Below are 13,740 nucleotides of genomic sequence, written 5' to 3'. Positions count from 1 at the left end.
CCTGTGTTGTTTGAGCACCTGCCTGGTCTGGACAGCAATGATGTGAGTGATTCAGAATGACTTTGGAAATTGTCCAAAGACCGACGTCTTTCATTATGTGTATGTAAATCCTGGCTGGACAGTTTAACCCAGCTGAGGGGTTTATCTTCAGAGTTGGAGATATCTTGAATTTTCACCTCCCTTCTCTGCTGCATACGATTAGCTGATTCTTAATCTTGTCTCCATCCCGAGTCATGTTCCTTATTTTGGTAGAAAAGCCGGCAAGTTTGAAATAATGTTTGTAGAACTTTCCAGCTTCTTCTAGTGTCTTGAAAATCATCCCCACCTTTGGGACAAATTTTTCATCCACAACACAGCTGGTCTGCATAGTGAACCGAAAATGTCAATGCGGTGAAACAATTTTATATTACTCAGTGAATAAAACATAATCCATTATATATATATATTCAAATTCAAACTCCTTTCTGCATAACGAACCAAAACACATACTCATAGTGAAACAACTTTATAGTACTGAGTGAACGAAACATAATCCATTATACAAAATCAAATTTGAATACAAAAACACAAACACCTTCGTCCGTTGTATTCAATTCAATTCAATTCAGATTCAAAAACACCTATGTCCATTGAATTCAATTCAAATAAAATTAACAATTACATTCAGCTCGTCTACATAGTGAACCGAAACTATCAATACGGTGAAACAATTATATATTACTCAGTGAACAAAACATAATCCATTCTATATATTCAAATTCAAACTCCTTTCTGCATAACGAACCGAAATACGTACTCATAGTGAAACAACTTTATAGTACTGAGTGAACAAAACATAATCCATTATATAAAATCAAATTTGAATACAAAAATACCTTCGTCCATAAATTCAATTCAATTCAGATTTAGATTCAAAAACACCTATGTCCATTGAATTCAATTCAAATAAGATTAACAATTGCATTCAATTCAATTCAATTCAAAATTGAATAATCCAAACCTCCTCAGCATGATTCGTTTCAGAACAATAATCTAAATCGTTCTCATTCAACTTATTTGAACTCGAATCTTTCATTGTTTTGATTCAGAAGTGAAGATCGAAGAAGAAAACGAAGAGGAAGAACGACAAAACTTATTACATTGAAGACAATGCAAATCAATAAAGAAGAACTCAAACAAAGAAAAAAAAGAAGAACGATTAAGAAAACGCAAACAGAGGAGAACGACGAAGTTTATTACGTTGAAGAAGAAGAAGAAGAAGAAGAAGAAAAAGAAAAAGAAGAGAAGAGAAGAAGAAAAAGAAAAAGAACAAAAACGTGCAACGGAAAAAAAGGTTTAAAAAAAGGTTTAGGTTATATGTAGCGCGTGTATGACAAACGAGTTAGGAAGTGGGGAGGCTGAGAGACAAATTACTTGGATGAATTATTTACGGATGTAGAACTTTTTTGTTATTATTTTATATGAAAAACGCCGAAAATATAATTCATTAATTATTGGATAACATTAATGGGTGACTCAGACTTTGAACGATAACGTGCAGACAAATCCATAAAACAAAAAATATCTTAAAACATGTAATCTTCTGAAGTTAAATTGTTGACATGGTTATGCATTTATGCTTTTGTTTTGTGTCTCTTCTGATTCGGAGTCTTTCTCCTGGCTTAACAGGTTCGCTTACCTGTACTCACTGAAGACATAGCAACCGAAGTTCAACTAGGTAATCACCAATTACACCTTTGCAATCACCATGTTTTACACCTTTACACTTTTGCAATAACTGTAATTTCCTCTGATGGTGCTTCATGGTTGCTGCAATACTTAGCTTGCTTCCCGTTTTTTAGTCCAAGTGGGAGGAGTCAACCGTCAGTTTTCTTTATTTTTATTTTATTTATTTATTTACCTTTCTGGGTGTGGGGGTGTGTGTGTGTGAAAAATCTTGACTGAGTTGTTCATACTCTTGGCCAACATTCTTTTCTTCTTATCATTTTCACTTGATCTGCTTGTAGGTTTTTTTTAATGGAAGACATGGAGCCAAAGCTTGCAATTAAGAAGGATTTTACTGAAGTAATGGTTTGCCATAACAACTATAACTTCTGCACTTTTTATATTTGCCAAGCTTGCAGAATTTTGATCTTTATGTTCAAGAGAATTATTAAAATTTTTCTCCTTTTCTTCTATCTACAGTTAATCGGGGCAACCCCAATGGTGTACCTGAACCACATTGTGGACGGTTGCACAGCGCGAATTGTTGCTAAGCTAGAGTCAATGCAACCCTGTTCTAGTGTCAAAGATAGGCATGAAAATGAAATCTCTCAATTTCAATAATTAAAGGCAAAGCTGTTTAGTATAGGGTTTAAGGATATTTGAGGACTTGCAATGATGATATTCTCTTTTACTCCTTCAGGATAGCGTTGAGCATGATTGAAGATGCTGAGGCAAAAGGCCTCATTACACCCGGAAAAGTTAGTAATTTCTTTCATACATATGCAGAGATTCTTCAGTGTTCATGTTCCTCTCAGGAGTTAAATTAAATGTATTGTACTACATATTGATATTGTTTGGTGTATAACCTAAGAAAGTTTAATCTGGTTGAATGATGGCTGTAAAGACCGTTCTTGTGGAGGCGACTAGTGGCAATACCGGTATAGGACTCGCGTCGATAGCAGCATTGAAGGGTTACAAGCTCCAAGTGACTATGCCATCTTATGTGAGTCTTGAGAGAAAAATTGTATTGTTAGCCTTTGGAGCTGAGGTGTATCTGACAGATCCTGCTAAAGGAGTCGCTGGGGTTTTCCAGAAGGCAGAAGAGCTAGTAGCCAAGAATCCTAATAGCCATATGCTCCATCAATTTGAGAATCCTGCAAATCCAAAGGTATTCTCTCCATTCATTTTGCCTAATTTGGTTTCTAGGTTGGGAATTTCGCAGCATATTAATTTTTCAACCTTGTAGATTCATTACGACACCACTGGCCCAGAGATTTGGCGAGACTCGGGAGGCAAAGTTGATGCTTTGGTTGCAGGGATCGGAACTGGGGGTACAATTCAAGGCGCTGGAAAATTCCTCAAGGAGAAAAACCCAGATATCAAGGTGGGCTTCTTATTTGCCACGAATGCTTTCTGCACTGACTGATTGATCGAATGTTTGAACAAGTTTTCTACTGTTTGATACTTTGATTGAGCTAACTCTATTATTTTTGCTGTTTTTTTTTTGTTTTCGCTTTTGTTTTCAAATAGGTGTATGGTGTTGAACCAGCTGAAAGTGCAGTTCTAAATGGAGGAACCCCAGGTGATTTTTTACTTTACCTTTCTGCGTATTTCTTTTTAGTAATCTATTGCTCCTTCATTGAGTAACTTCATGGCTCTATGATGATGTTCATGAAGGATTTAGAAGTCAAGGAATACAATGCTTTACTTTCATCAATGTATCAATTACTATATATCAAAGTACATTTGTTTATCTACCGAAGAAGAGAATCGGAGCAATAGAAGATAATGAAGCCCTGCTGCAGGAACAGGAAGACTGTCAACAAATCAGATATCTGGTCTAACTGATTCAGATTAATTTATGCAGGTCAATTTCATTGTCTTCAGACCTGAGAGTGTGACTGGATTAATAGTAGGTGGTTGCCATGAAAACCAATGTGAAGTCTCAAGCATGGAAGTCACATTGTTTAATTTACTAGTCTCTCGACATTGAAAAACAAAGATAGACAAATTAGTCCTCCTATGCATTTATTTCGTATGGAAGAACTAAGCTGTAGCCCCTTTACGAATGGTGCAAGAGCTGAGAGGAATGTCATTGTCAAATCCTAAGCAATGACTTTGTCCTTCATGTGTTTTGTCAGGCATCAGGGGTTTACTCTATTTTTATATTTATTATTAGGACATGAAGCTGTTTACTAATTGTTCTCTCTATTTGTGCAAATGTCAAAGGTAAGCATCTTATCCAAGGGATTGGTGCTGGTATCATTCCCCATGTGCTTGATGTTAATCTCCTAGATGAAGTTATTCAGGTAACTACTAATACATTTGGAGATTGTTTTTCTATTTTGATTTAAAACTTGACCATTCCCTTTCTTTGGAATGATGAGATTTTGTGCTTTATAGCAATCTCACTCGTTCTGTTTGGGATAATACTGTCATTATTTGTATTTTTCAGTGAATTTACTAAAAATAATTTAATTAGATTATGTGCAGAGATCTTTCTCACTTAGCATTGGATGGTACAATAGTACAATATCTAGGTATCAAAACGAATTCAGAAGATTGCAAAATCAAACTTTTATATAATTGACAGGTCAATGGGCGATCAATAAGGTCCATGGCCTAGGTTGGTGACTTCCATTGCACTTAGGGTGCGAGCGAGCCTAAGGTCTACCCATGTGGCGTCATAATTTGTCTTAGTGGGGGCCTATGTTCGCGCTGCCCTGTTCAAATATAAGTTTAAATATTTTCGTTGCATGGTTTATATAGTATATAATTCTTGAAACATGGTATGTAATAAGTTTTTGGTTTCTGTTTTGACCAAACAAGGTTTTATGAGCTGCAGGTTACAAGTCAAGAAGCTATTGAAACAGCTAAGTTGCTCGCCTTGAAAGAAGGTTTGCTGGTATGAAATGAAGTTATTGTTGTTGGCTGTTTATATCCTATTCAATCAATAATAACTGTTTCAACTTTACATACTGGCTGTGTGTGGATACTTCTGCAGATGGGAATTTCATCAGGAGCCGCAGCAGCAGCTGCAATAAAATTGGCGAAGAAACCAGAGAATGCCGGAAAGCTCATTGTTGTAAGTTATGATCCTCAGTTTGTCTAAGACTCTAGCCTGTGTTTGTTTTAGGGTCTCAAAACACAAAAATATATGTGGTAACCGCTTCGCTAGGTAGACAAGTGAACAACGGGATGGAAATTTAGCTCAAAAAAGTTAAAAAAAAATTACTCTACCCTAATTACCCAACCAAAAAACTCTATTTGGTAATTCAAAAACTTAATCATTGTGATACCTAGTAAATTGAATATCCAACATATTTTAATTGTATCTAACTAAACTCGTTCCAATCAAATAACCATCCACATAAGAATTAAAATAACTATCTAAGTACCTACTAAAAATGACTATCCGACTAAGAATTAAAATAATCATCCACATACCTACTAAAATAATCCAAGGAGGCAGCGTACCAGATAATAAACAAGGAGTTCATGCTAGACGGAAATAAAAGTGATTTAATGTTATCCTGCCGTCAATTAAAATAATAAATCAGATTGTATTTTTCAATTATTCTCACTTGGATGTATTCATTCTCAATTAGGTCTCACTTGGATGTATTCGATTTTAATATTGTACCCACTATTTGTGTTTAGGTTCAATTATGTCCCTAAAAAAGTGAATTATATAAATGTTGCAAGAATTAGTTAACTTTTGATGAACTATTTTTTTGGAGTGGATCATTAGTTCTATTCCAAACATTTGTATTCTAGCTTTAAGAAGAGATTTTCAAAACTCAAACTAAAGCTCATAATGTGTAATTGACGGCAGGATAATATTGAATCACTTTTACAAATGTTAGGGATACGAATAGGAATATTTAAACATTAGAGACACAAATAAGACTTACTCCAAACATTAGGAACAAAAATGATACTTTGCGGTAATACATTGTGTAGGTACCAAAAGTATTAAAATAATATGATAATAATAATTTAAAGAGAAAAATTATTCTTTGTACATTTATTTAAAAAAACAATTGCTCTGTTTAAACTATTATACTTTTATTCTTTAAAAATCCGCAACAATGATTTATATTCAATAGAAAACTTTTAATAAAATTTTTGTTTAAAGTGGGTGGAAATTTTTTTATTTAAAATAATTAATGGTTGTACAGGAAAAAATTTTTCAATAATAATTTTTTTTATTAAAGGTAATATTAGAACTTAAATTTGGACATCAAAACTTCTGATATTATCATTATATATTGTTATAGATATTGTTATAGATAATGAAAAACTAATTTTATCCTTAATAAAGAAAAAGTTGTTAGTGTCAATGAGTTATAGTTCAAATGGCATAATATTCCCATATTCAACTAAGAGGTCGCGGGTTCGAGTCTCCCTATCTTTGGTAAAAAGAAAAAAAAAAGTTGTTGGTGATAAAGGTGATGAAAATACTAGATACATGTGTTTTGTGTGTCAGCATGTTTTTCTAAACATACCGTGATCATGTGCCATCATATTCATGTCTAATAGGCAAAGACATCAGCTAAACTCACAGTAAGAGGTTGTTTATTGACTTTATTCTTAGGTTAATTTTTTTTTTTTGGTCAAAAGTTTTAAAAATATCAATAATGATTAATTTGATTCGATTTTCTCTCTTATAAATTCCAATTCTATTCTTATTATATTGCTTTTTTAACAATCAACAAATTGCCAAATTCTTTTTTCAATTTTGTCCCTCTGTTCATATTACCACTCATCACATTCTTGTCCCTCCATCATCATCAACACACCACATCTGATCCATCAACAACCCATCCCATCCAGTCACTGTTATTGCCACCACCACCCTCAACCTCAGTACCACAACCCCACTCCACCCAACAGCCACCTCCACCACCCTAACCTCAACCTCACAACCACTGATGGAGGGACAATCATGTATGAAAATTAGAACCAAATTTAAATATTAGGGACAACATTAAATTAAATTAAATATTAGAAGTATTTTTAAAACTTTTTTAAGTTATGATCTTGGAGCAGAAGTGGTTATAACTCCTTTAATGTCATTGCTCAGAAATTTTATTACCATTGTTTTGCAGGTGATATTCCCCAGTTTTGGAGAGCGTTATTTGTCTTCACCATTGTTTGAATCCATCAGGCACGAAGCTGAAAAATTGACATTTGACTAAGGTCCCAATTCGATAATAGTTTGCATAAATTTCTTAGCTCCATTGTTATAATCCATAGTGCAATCTATATACTATATAGTAAGTTAGATGATTTGCAGACCGATGATACTTCGGGAGCTGTCTACGAAATAATGGGAATTTTTATTAAATTAAATAAACCTATAATTTTAAAAACATAAAATAAAATTCTGACAAGCCTAGCTTAAAATTATAAAAAAATGGTGATGTTACATGACTAAGTTATTTTACATTGAGGTATCATCTGATCATTCTCGTGCTTTATGACATTCACTGCCTTCTCCAGGCCTGTCCAAGAGAATGCCTAACCGGCCTCCTACACGAGTAGGCATCCAGTCCTTCCTTTCTCCCTATACGCCTATTCCTTCCTCAAGGTCCTCAAATTTCTTATGGAAAACCTAGCACTGGGATGCATGTTGTAAGCAAATATGCTAGACCTTTCTAATGCCTAATACCTCTCCATCAAGTCATACTTTATTTTAGGTGTGTAGTTGATCTCAAGAGGAAGCACTGGATCATAAAACCTATCAGGCCAGGGAATACTCATCCTTCTTACTTATGAAGACTTTTGTATTTAGAACTGATGGTATTTATAGGAATAGGTGAAAGAGACTTCTTTGATAGAGAGACCTTCCTTCAAATATTGGCCTAACAGGCTCACAAGGATCACCAGAGGGCTTTACTTGCGGTCCGTGAGTTCCACATTCAGCAGTCAAACTTGTCGAGTTGTCACTCATCAGATGCTGCTGAAAATGTGATAGAAAGATTTAGTCTGGATTCGACCACATGGTACACCCTTCAACCTAGTTAAGACGGGTAAGGGAAGCAAGGGGTGATATTTAGGAAAGGGATACAATAAGAAATTTCTCGCAACCCACGGTCCGTGATTTCGACCGTACACAATAGGATAGGTATATGAAATTTTAAAATATTATAAGAATTCGGTCATAATGTAACATTGATCTTATTAGAGCTACACGTACAGCGAAAGGAAATGCAACTGTTGAGGGAATAAAATTTCAGACTATAATTGCTAAAGAAAACACACTATTTCAACACGTGATGACCAATGAAAAGAGATTCTAAATTGTTGGTTTCTGACCAAAATATAGTGAAAATCTACACAGCTCACTGCAAAGAATCCTACAGCAAAGAACTTGCTATAGATGGATGGAACATGTCGTAACAAGTGGGCACATGTTCCAAAAGTAAGAAGGAAGATATCATGAAGATCTTCACCTTCACATGCCCGATCTTCACCTTCACATGCCCCTGCCTTATGCGAAGGAACATCTACTTATGTGTAGAGGTATCTCCGAGGTCAATCTTGATGAATATTTTAACCAATGTTTGACACCCGATTTGACGGAGGTGCAACTTCCAATGAAGTTTTAAGTGTTTCCTTCCAATGACAAGACAATAGCTCACATAGGGTTTTCTGATGCAACTCTACTAGTCAATCCTGAGAAAATTCCGGAGCTTATTTTCGCACATGTTCGAGATTTTATTCTCCCACCATGATTTTACTCATCTTGGGAATTACAAGAAATAGTCCAGCTAGACATGTTACGGGAAAACAAAGAAATAATGGTGAAAAAGAACAGAGGAAGCAAAATAGATCTATATCGGCTAATATAAACATGCCTCATTATCGAAGTGGATTTCAACTCAAACAACTGAATCACTTTCATGGCGATACAATAAGTAGTATCCCATGTATCCCTAAGCCTTACCATGATTGAGAATTCTTCCAGGACGGCTATATCAACATGTTGGACCGGGTGTACTAGCAGTATGAGACCATCGTGCCTGAGGAGCTTGAGAAGGAGGCTATAAGGCGAGAAAATGAGTTCCGTGTGAAAGAGCAAGATGATTTCAAAAAAGACCTAGAAAGGCTCGGTGGGGCTACGCCAAACTTAAAGGTTCTAATGACGATTATTATGAAATCTCCCTCCTAAGAATCCGTAAGGAGAACAAAATAATAGCTATTATATAGGTAGATTAGCCATAAGGAAAGCTTGCATGAAGTGGGCGAAGGCAAAATAAGTAGAAGTAACAGAAAATGTTGAAGACAACTTCATTGGTAATGAAGACTACCTTTCAAACCCTGAGGACGAGTAGAATGTGTATGACCGTGATCCAAACAAATCTACCTCCACTAGCTATGACTCTGCACCACATTCTACTATCTTCCAACCATGAATACTATCCTTGGTTTTACTATTGATGCTTAGTTTATGCTAGTTTTTTTCTGATGCTTAAATTATCTATATGTGATACTCCATGATGCTTTGTTTATGTGCCTCTAATGCTTAGTTTGTGTATGTGTGACGCAATAGTGTACATGTACCTGATGCTTTGTTTATGTATCTCTACGATGCAAAGTTTATGTGTTTGTCTTTATGCCTATGTTTCCTTCCATTTAACCTTCACAGGACTACAGATGTTGAGATTGGTGTCTGTTTCAACTCTACCACACTCGCTTACTCCTTTTCAACCATGATTAGCGGATGCACCGCAGTCACTGCAAGAAATGTTTTGGGGAAGACGGGCATGGAACTCCTTAAGCAAGTTGTCTAGGAGGTTACTATACTGCTTAGAGCATACAACTGCTTCTACAACCTTTATGAAATAGTTTTAAAGGCGGTCATAATGCTTCACGTGCAATAGTCTATGGTCTACCATGTAACAATTGTTGATGGTTGAATGCCTTTTGAAAATCCACTTGCTCCACCTCGGAAGTAAATACCAATTAAGGATAGTCGAAACTCTCTCCTGTTAAAGCACAACCAGTAAATGATAGCACATAAAGTCCTTAAACTCACATAGCAGGCAATCACACTATATAGACCCCCGTCCCTCTTGAACTTGACTCGGTGCCTCACTTCTTGTCATCGGCCTGCTATCTTAACATCATGGACCACCTCTAGACTTGGTTATCGTCTTCATCCTACGTCAACGATACAGCGCAGTTCATCTTCTCTCGAAATTCACGCTGCACCTTCTAAAAGATGTCATTCATGTATTCGAACTGAAACTGCACTTTAATCTCGCTGTTAAAGGAGCAACATGGCACAACTTTGTTCATAGAGTCAAAATTCTTGCGGCCTCCCAAGGTTGTCTGCGGGTTTAGATACTTGTCGAAAAAAAAATGGACGCTTTCGCTTCTTTGAGTGGATGATATTCTAGCCCCAAAGTCACCCTTCAGATACACTGGAACCCAATATCTGCAATTATTCCACATCCCTTGCAACCATTCGTTGTCCTCGAGACAGTAAGTGTTCACAAAACCATTCCAATTGTTTTCAAAATTCTCTATAGTCAAACTTTGGTGAACGACTTCACTCATTGTAACCTGATTATGTTCGTAGCAACCGTATCCTTTGAACTTTTCACGAACCTTCTTCATTATGTGCCACAAGCACCATCTATGCCTAGTATGTGGCAGGGCCTTCCTAATAGCAGCTTTCATAGAGGAATATTGGTTAGTTACAATTGCTGGTGGTGGCCATCCGGACATACAGTTCACCCAAGAATTAAACAACCACACAAAGAAAGCCTCATCTTCGGAGTTAAGTAAGGCACATCCAAGAAGTACAGATTACCTATGATGGTTAACTCTGACAAAGACAGCAAATGGCATGTCGTACTTGTTTGTTAGTTATGTCGTATCAAAGCTAACAATATCCTCGAAGCACTCGTACACAGCAATGCTGTGAGGATTAGCAAAAAATATTCGAATAATTCAACCTTCTCATTGTAATCAACTTCATAATAAAAACGATTGTCTCACTCCTTCATCAGTTTGAAGTAGTCCATCACCGCTTTACCATCGCCTCCTTTCCCAATTGACCTCCTATCCAAATCAATGAAATTCCGCACAAAAGTTCTCGTCGGCTAAGAAAACCGGAGTTTTAAACAAAATTAAATAATAATTTTTTTAGTTATTATTTTCAAATGAAAGAGTTTAATTTTTTTACTTTATTTTAACATTCGTTATAAAAAATTTCAAAGAATTTAACGTGTATATTTTTATATTTAATTAGGTATTAATTTTTTTGCACAAATAGGGATAATTAATTTTTATTCTTGCTATTTAAAAATAATATTTTTTTCTAGATATATAAAAATATAATTAGATATTAACATAAAAAAATTATATTGATAATTATAAAATTAACTCATTTTTTTAAAATAATTGAATCTTGATTCTGACTTCTAATCACAACATTGGTATTTTCTTAAATTATATGTAATAAATATTTAAAAGAAAAGAAGTAAAAATATATATTAAAAAGATAAATAGTAAAAATTTAAAAATTAAATAAAAAATATGTATATAATAATATTTTTATTTAAATTCTATTATGTTGTTAATTTTATTTTTTATAGAATATAAAGGTAGAGAAAATAGAGAATGAGAGAAAAGAGAGAGAAAGATAAAGAAGAAGAATGAGAGAGGGAGTTTGTTAATTTTGGGAGCTAAGAAAATTTTTTATTTTAATTATAATAAAAATATCTTATAACATATTTTGATTTGTCAAATTACTAATATAAAATAAGAATTATAAATTATATATATAGTGAGAAGGATAGAAGGAAATAGAAAAAAAAAAGAGGTAAATAAGAAAATATAAGAAGGATGTTTACTAATTTTAGAGAAAAAATATTTTCTCTAAATTTTAATAAGAATGTCATGTGACACATTTTACTTATTAAATTAGATAGTAATATATAAATATAATATATAATATAGCTATATTTCAATTTTAGTATTTTAATTTTAATTTAATTTAATTTAAATATAATTAGAGAATATTATGTTATATATTTTGATTGTAAAATTTATAATTAGTTATTGATAATGATATATAAGAGAGATAGAATGAGTGAAGAAATAAAGAAGGAAGAGTTTTTTAATTTTAATAAAAAATATTTAATTTCAATTATAATAAAAAAATGACATGTGACATATTTTGACATTAAAATTAATAAGATATAATAAATATAATAGATTATAGATAAATAATAGATAGATGTTTTGAATGCATGGTGAAAATTGGAATAACACATGGTATTGTACTTAGACCGGTGGATTTATTTTAACATTTAACCATGATCAACTCCCGAACCTCATACACCGATTACAACCTTAATCATTACCAGCTTTTGTTAACGCCTTAACCCTCAGAACTTTAAATATCCAGCAACTACTAATCACATGCACTTTCACTCGATCGAATTTAAATCCTCTAAATTTTTTATTTTTATTTTAAATGATAAAGTATAATTTTCTATTATTAAATAATTTTTTTTATATTTATTTTTGATCTTATTTTTAAAATAAATGATAAAAGATCACATTTTACTCTCTAAAATAAATTTCAAAATTTAGATAATTCAAATCCCACTCAATCAACATCTATTTAACACATTTCCGTATAAATTACGAAACATACATGTGTACCTAAGGTTTATGTCTCCATACATTATCGATTTATCAATTATCCTACCTGAATTTTTAAATCTAATCAACTGGTTAATTACTAAATTAAACCTGTTTTTTAAATATAAATAAAATTATCAGTATTTTTTTTGTCTTAAAAAATTAGTTGAGATAAAAAAATAGTATTTATCTATTAATTAATATCTTTTTATTTTAAAATGATATAATATTTTTTAATTTTATCTTTTAAATAATCTTGTTTGTAATAACTATTTTAGATTAAAAAGTATATTATGTCATAAATATTATAAAAAATAAACTTTCTAATTCAATATGAAATAATTAATATTTGAAAATTATAATGAGTAGTAGAACAATTGTTTAAAAGCGTGAAAGTTAATTTTGATATTTTAAAATATATATCTTTTTTTACATAGTTATTTGATTATAGTTATTCTTTTAGATAATTATTTACGTGATAAATATAAAAGATATTTTTAAATTATAATATATAATTAAATAGATGTATAAATTTTTTTTATCTAATAGTATATTAAAATTAAATTAAAAAATATATAAAAATTAATTATTTCAAAAAGAAAGAGAGAAAAATAATTGTAAATAAGTTTTTATTATTTGATATAAACATATTTTTCATATATACTTTTATTTTTTTATGCTATTTATATATAATTATAGTTTCAAATGCTAGTGTATAAAAAAAATAATAGGCGCTATTGTGCCAATTGATTCAGTATTTTATTATTAAATGTATATAAAATACATAAAAATAAAATTAGTTATGATGATAAATTATTTATAATTTAATTAAATATTTTAAGTTTAAATTTTAGAAATAAAAATATATTTTTATATAAATTATATATAATAAATAGTATTTAAGAATGAAAGTGTTCATTAACTCTTTTTAAATTTTATATTTTTTATTATATTTTTAATATAATTAACAATGTCCAACGAAATTTATTTTAAGATATATTTTTGCCCCCACTCTTAAAATTTTTTGGATCCATCACTGGCTGAAATTCTAAAATGATCTTACATTGCAACAATAAGGAATAAGTATTATTTTGGTCCCTAACGTTGATGCTCAGAATCGAAACCGTCCCCATCGTAATTTTTGACTTAAAATCATCCTTAACATTTTTTTCGTATTAAAATCGTCATTTTTAATAAAATTTTTAATTTTATTCCTAAACTACCCTTATTTTAAAAAATATAAGAATTTAAAAAAAATAAAAAACAGTAGAACGTGCTTTGGGGGAGGGAGAGGGAAGGAAACGCGTTTTTGTTAGGGTGGGGGGAAAGCAAACGCGAAGGAGGGAAGGGAGGAGGCCATCGCCTTCACCG

The 13,740-nt window shown here is 32.3% G+C and overlaps 1 protein-coding gene and 1 pseudogene across 3 annotated transcripts; both read left to right on the top strand.

Annotated features, from left to right (window-relative positions):
- Positions 1–1,536: 1,536 nt before the first annotated feature.
- LOC107465606 (cysteine synthase) lies at positions 1,537–7,091 on the top strand. 3 transcript variants are annotated; one of them, XM_021130324.2, is made up of 12 exons: positions 1,537–1,574; positions 1,669–1,717; positions 2,007–2,064; positions 2,185–2,294; positions 2,405–2,462; positions 2,609–2,872; positions 2,951–3,088; positions 3,235–3,286; positions 3,934–4,013; positions 4,550–4,609; positions 4,709–4,789; positions 6,816–7,091. In XM_021130324.2, the coding sequence occupies exons 3-12, from the start codon at positions 2,017–2,019 to the stop codon at positions 6,903–6,905; spliced, it is 981 nt and encodes a 326-aa protein (XP_020985983.1). In that variant the 5' UTR covers positions 1,537–1,574; positions 1,669–1,717; positions 2,007–2,016; the 3' UTR covers positions 6,906–7,091. The 3 variants fall into 3 exon arrangements, with proteins under 3 accessions (XP_020985983.1, XP_052109940.1, XP_015940070.1); XM_052253980.1 differs by lacking the exon at positions 1,537–1,574 and having other exon boundaries at positions 1,582–1,717; XM_016084584.3 differs by lacking the exons at positions 1,537–1,574; positions 3,934–4,013; positions 4,550–4,609; positions 4,709–4,789; positions 6,816–7,091 and adding an exon at positions 3,382–3,927 and having other exon boundaries at positions 1,611–1,717.
- LOC127741753 (uncharacterized) lies at positions 4,283–4,432 on the top strand (annotated as a pseudogene).
- Positions 7,092–13,740: the final 6,649 nt, after the last annotated feature.

This window comes from Arachis duranensis, chromosome 9 (assembly GCF_000817695.3).
Source record: "Arachis duranensis cultivar V14167 chromosome 9, aradu.V14167.gnm2.J7QH, whole genome shotgun sequence".
NCBI lineage: Eukaryota > Viridiplantae > Streptophyta > Magnoliopsida > Fabales > Fabaceae > Arachis > Arachis duranensis.
This window is presented reverse-complemented; position numbering and strand designations above follow the sequence as displayed.

Coding starts and splice junctions, on each gene's coding strand:
- LOC107465606 (XM_021130324.2), top strand. CDS start 2,017: ATGGAAGACATGGAGCCAAAGCTTGCAATTAAGAAGGATTTTACTGAA. Junction 4,610..4,708: donor CCTTGAAAGAAGGTTTGCTG/GTATGAAATGAA, acceptor ATACTTCTGCAG/ATGGGAATTTCATCAGGAGC. Junction 4,790..6,815: donor ATGCCGGAAAGCTCATTGTT/GTAAGTTATGAT, acceptor ATTGTTTTGCAG/GTGATATTCCCCAGTTTTGG.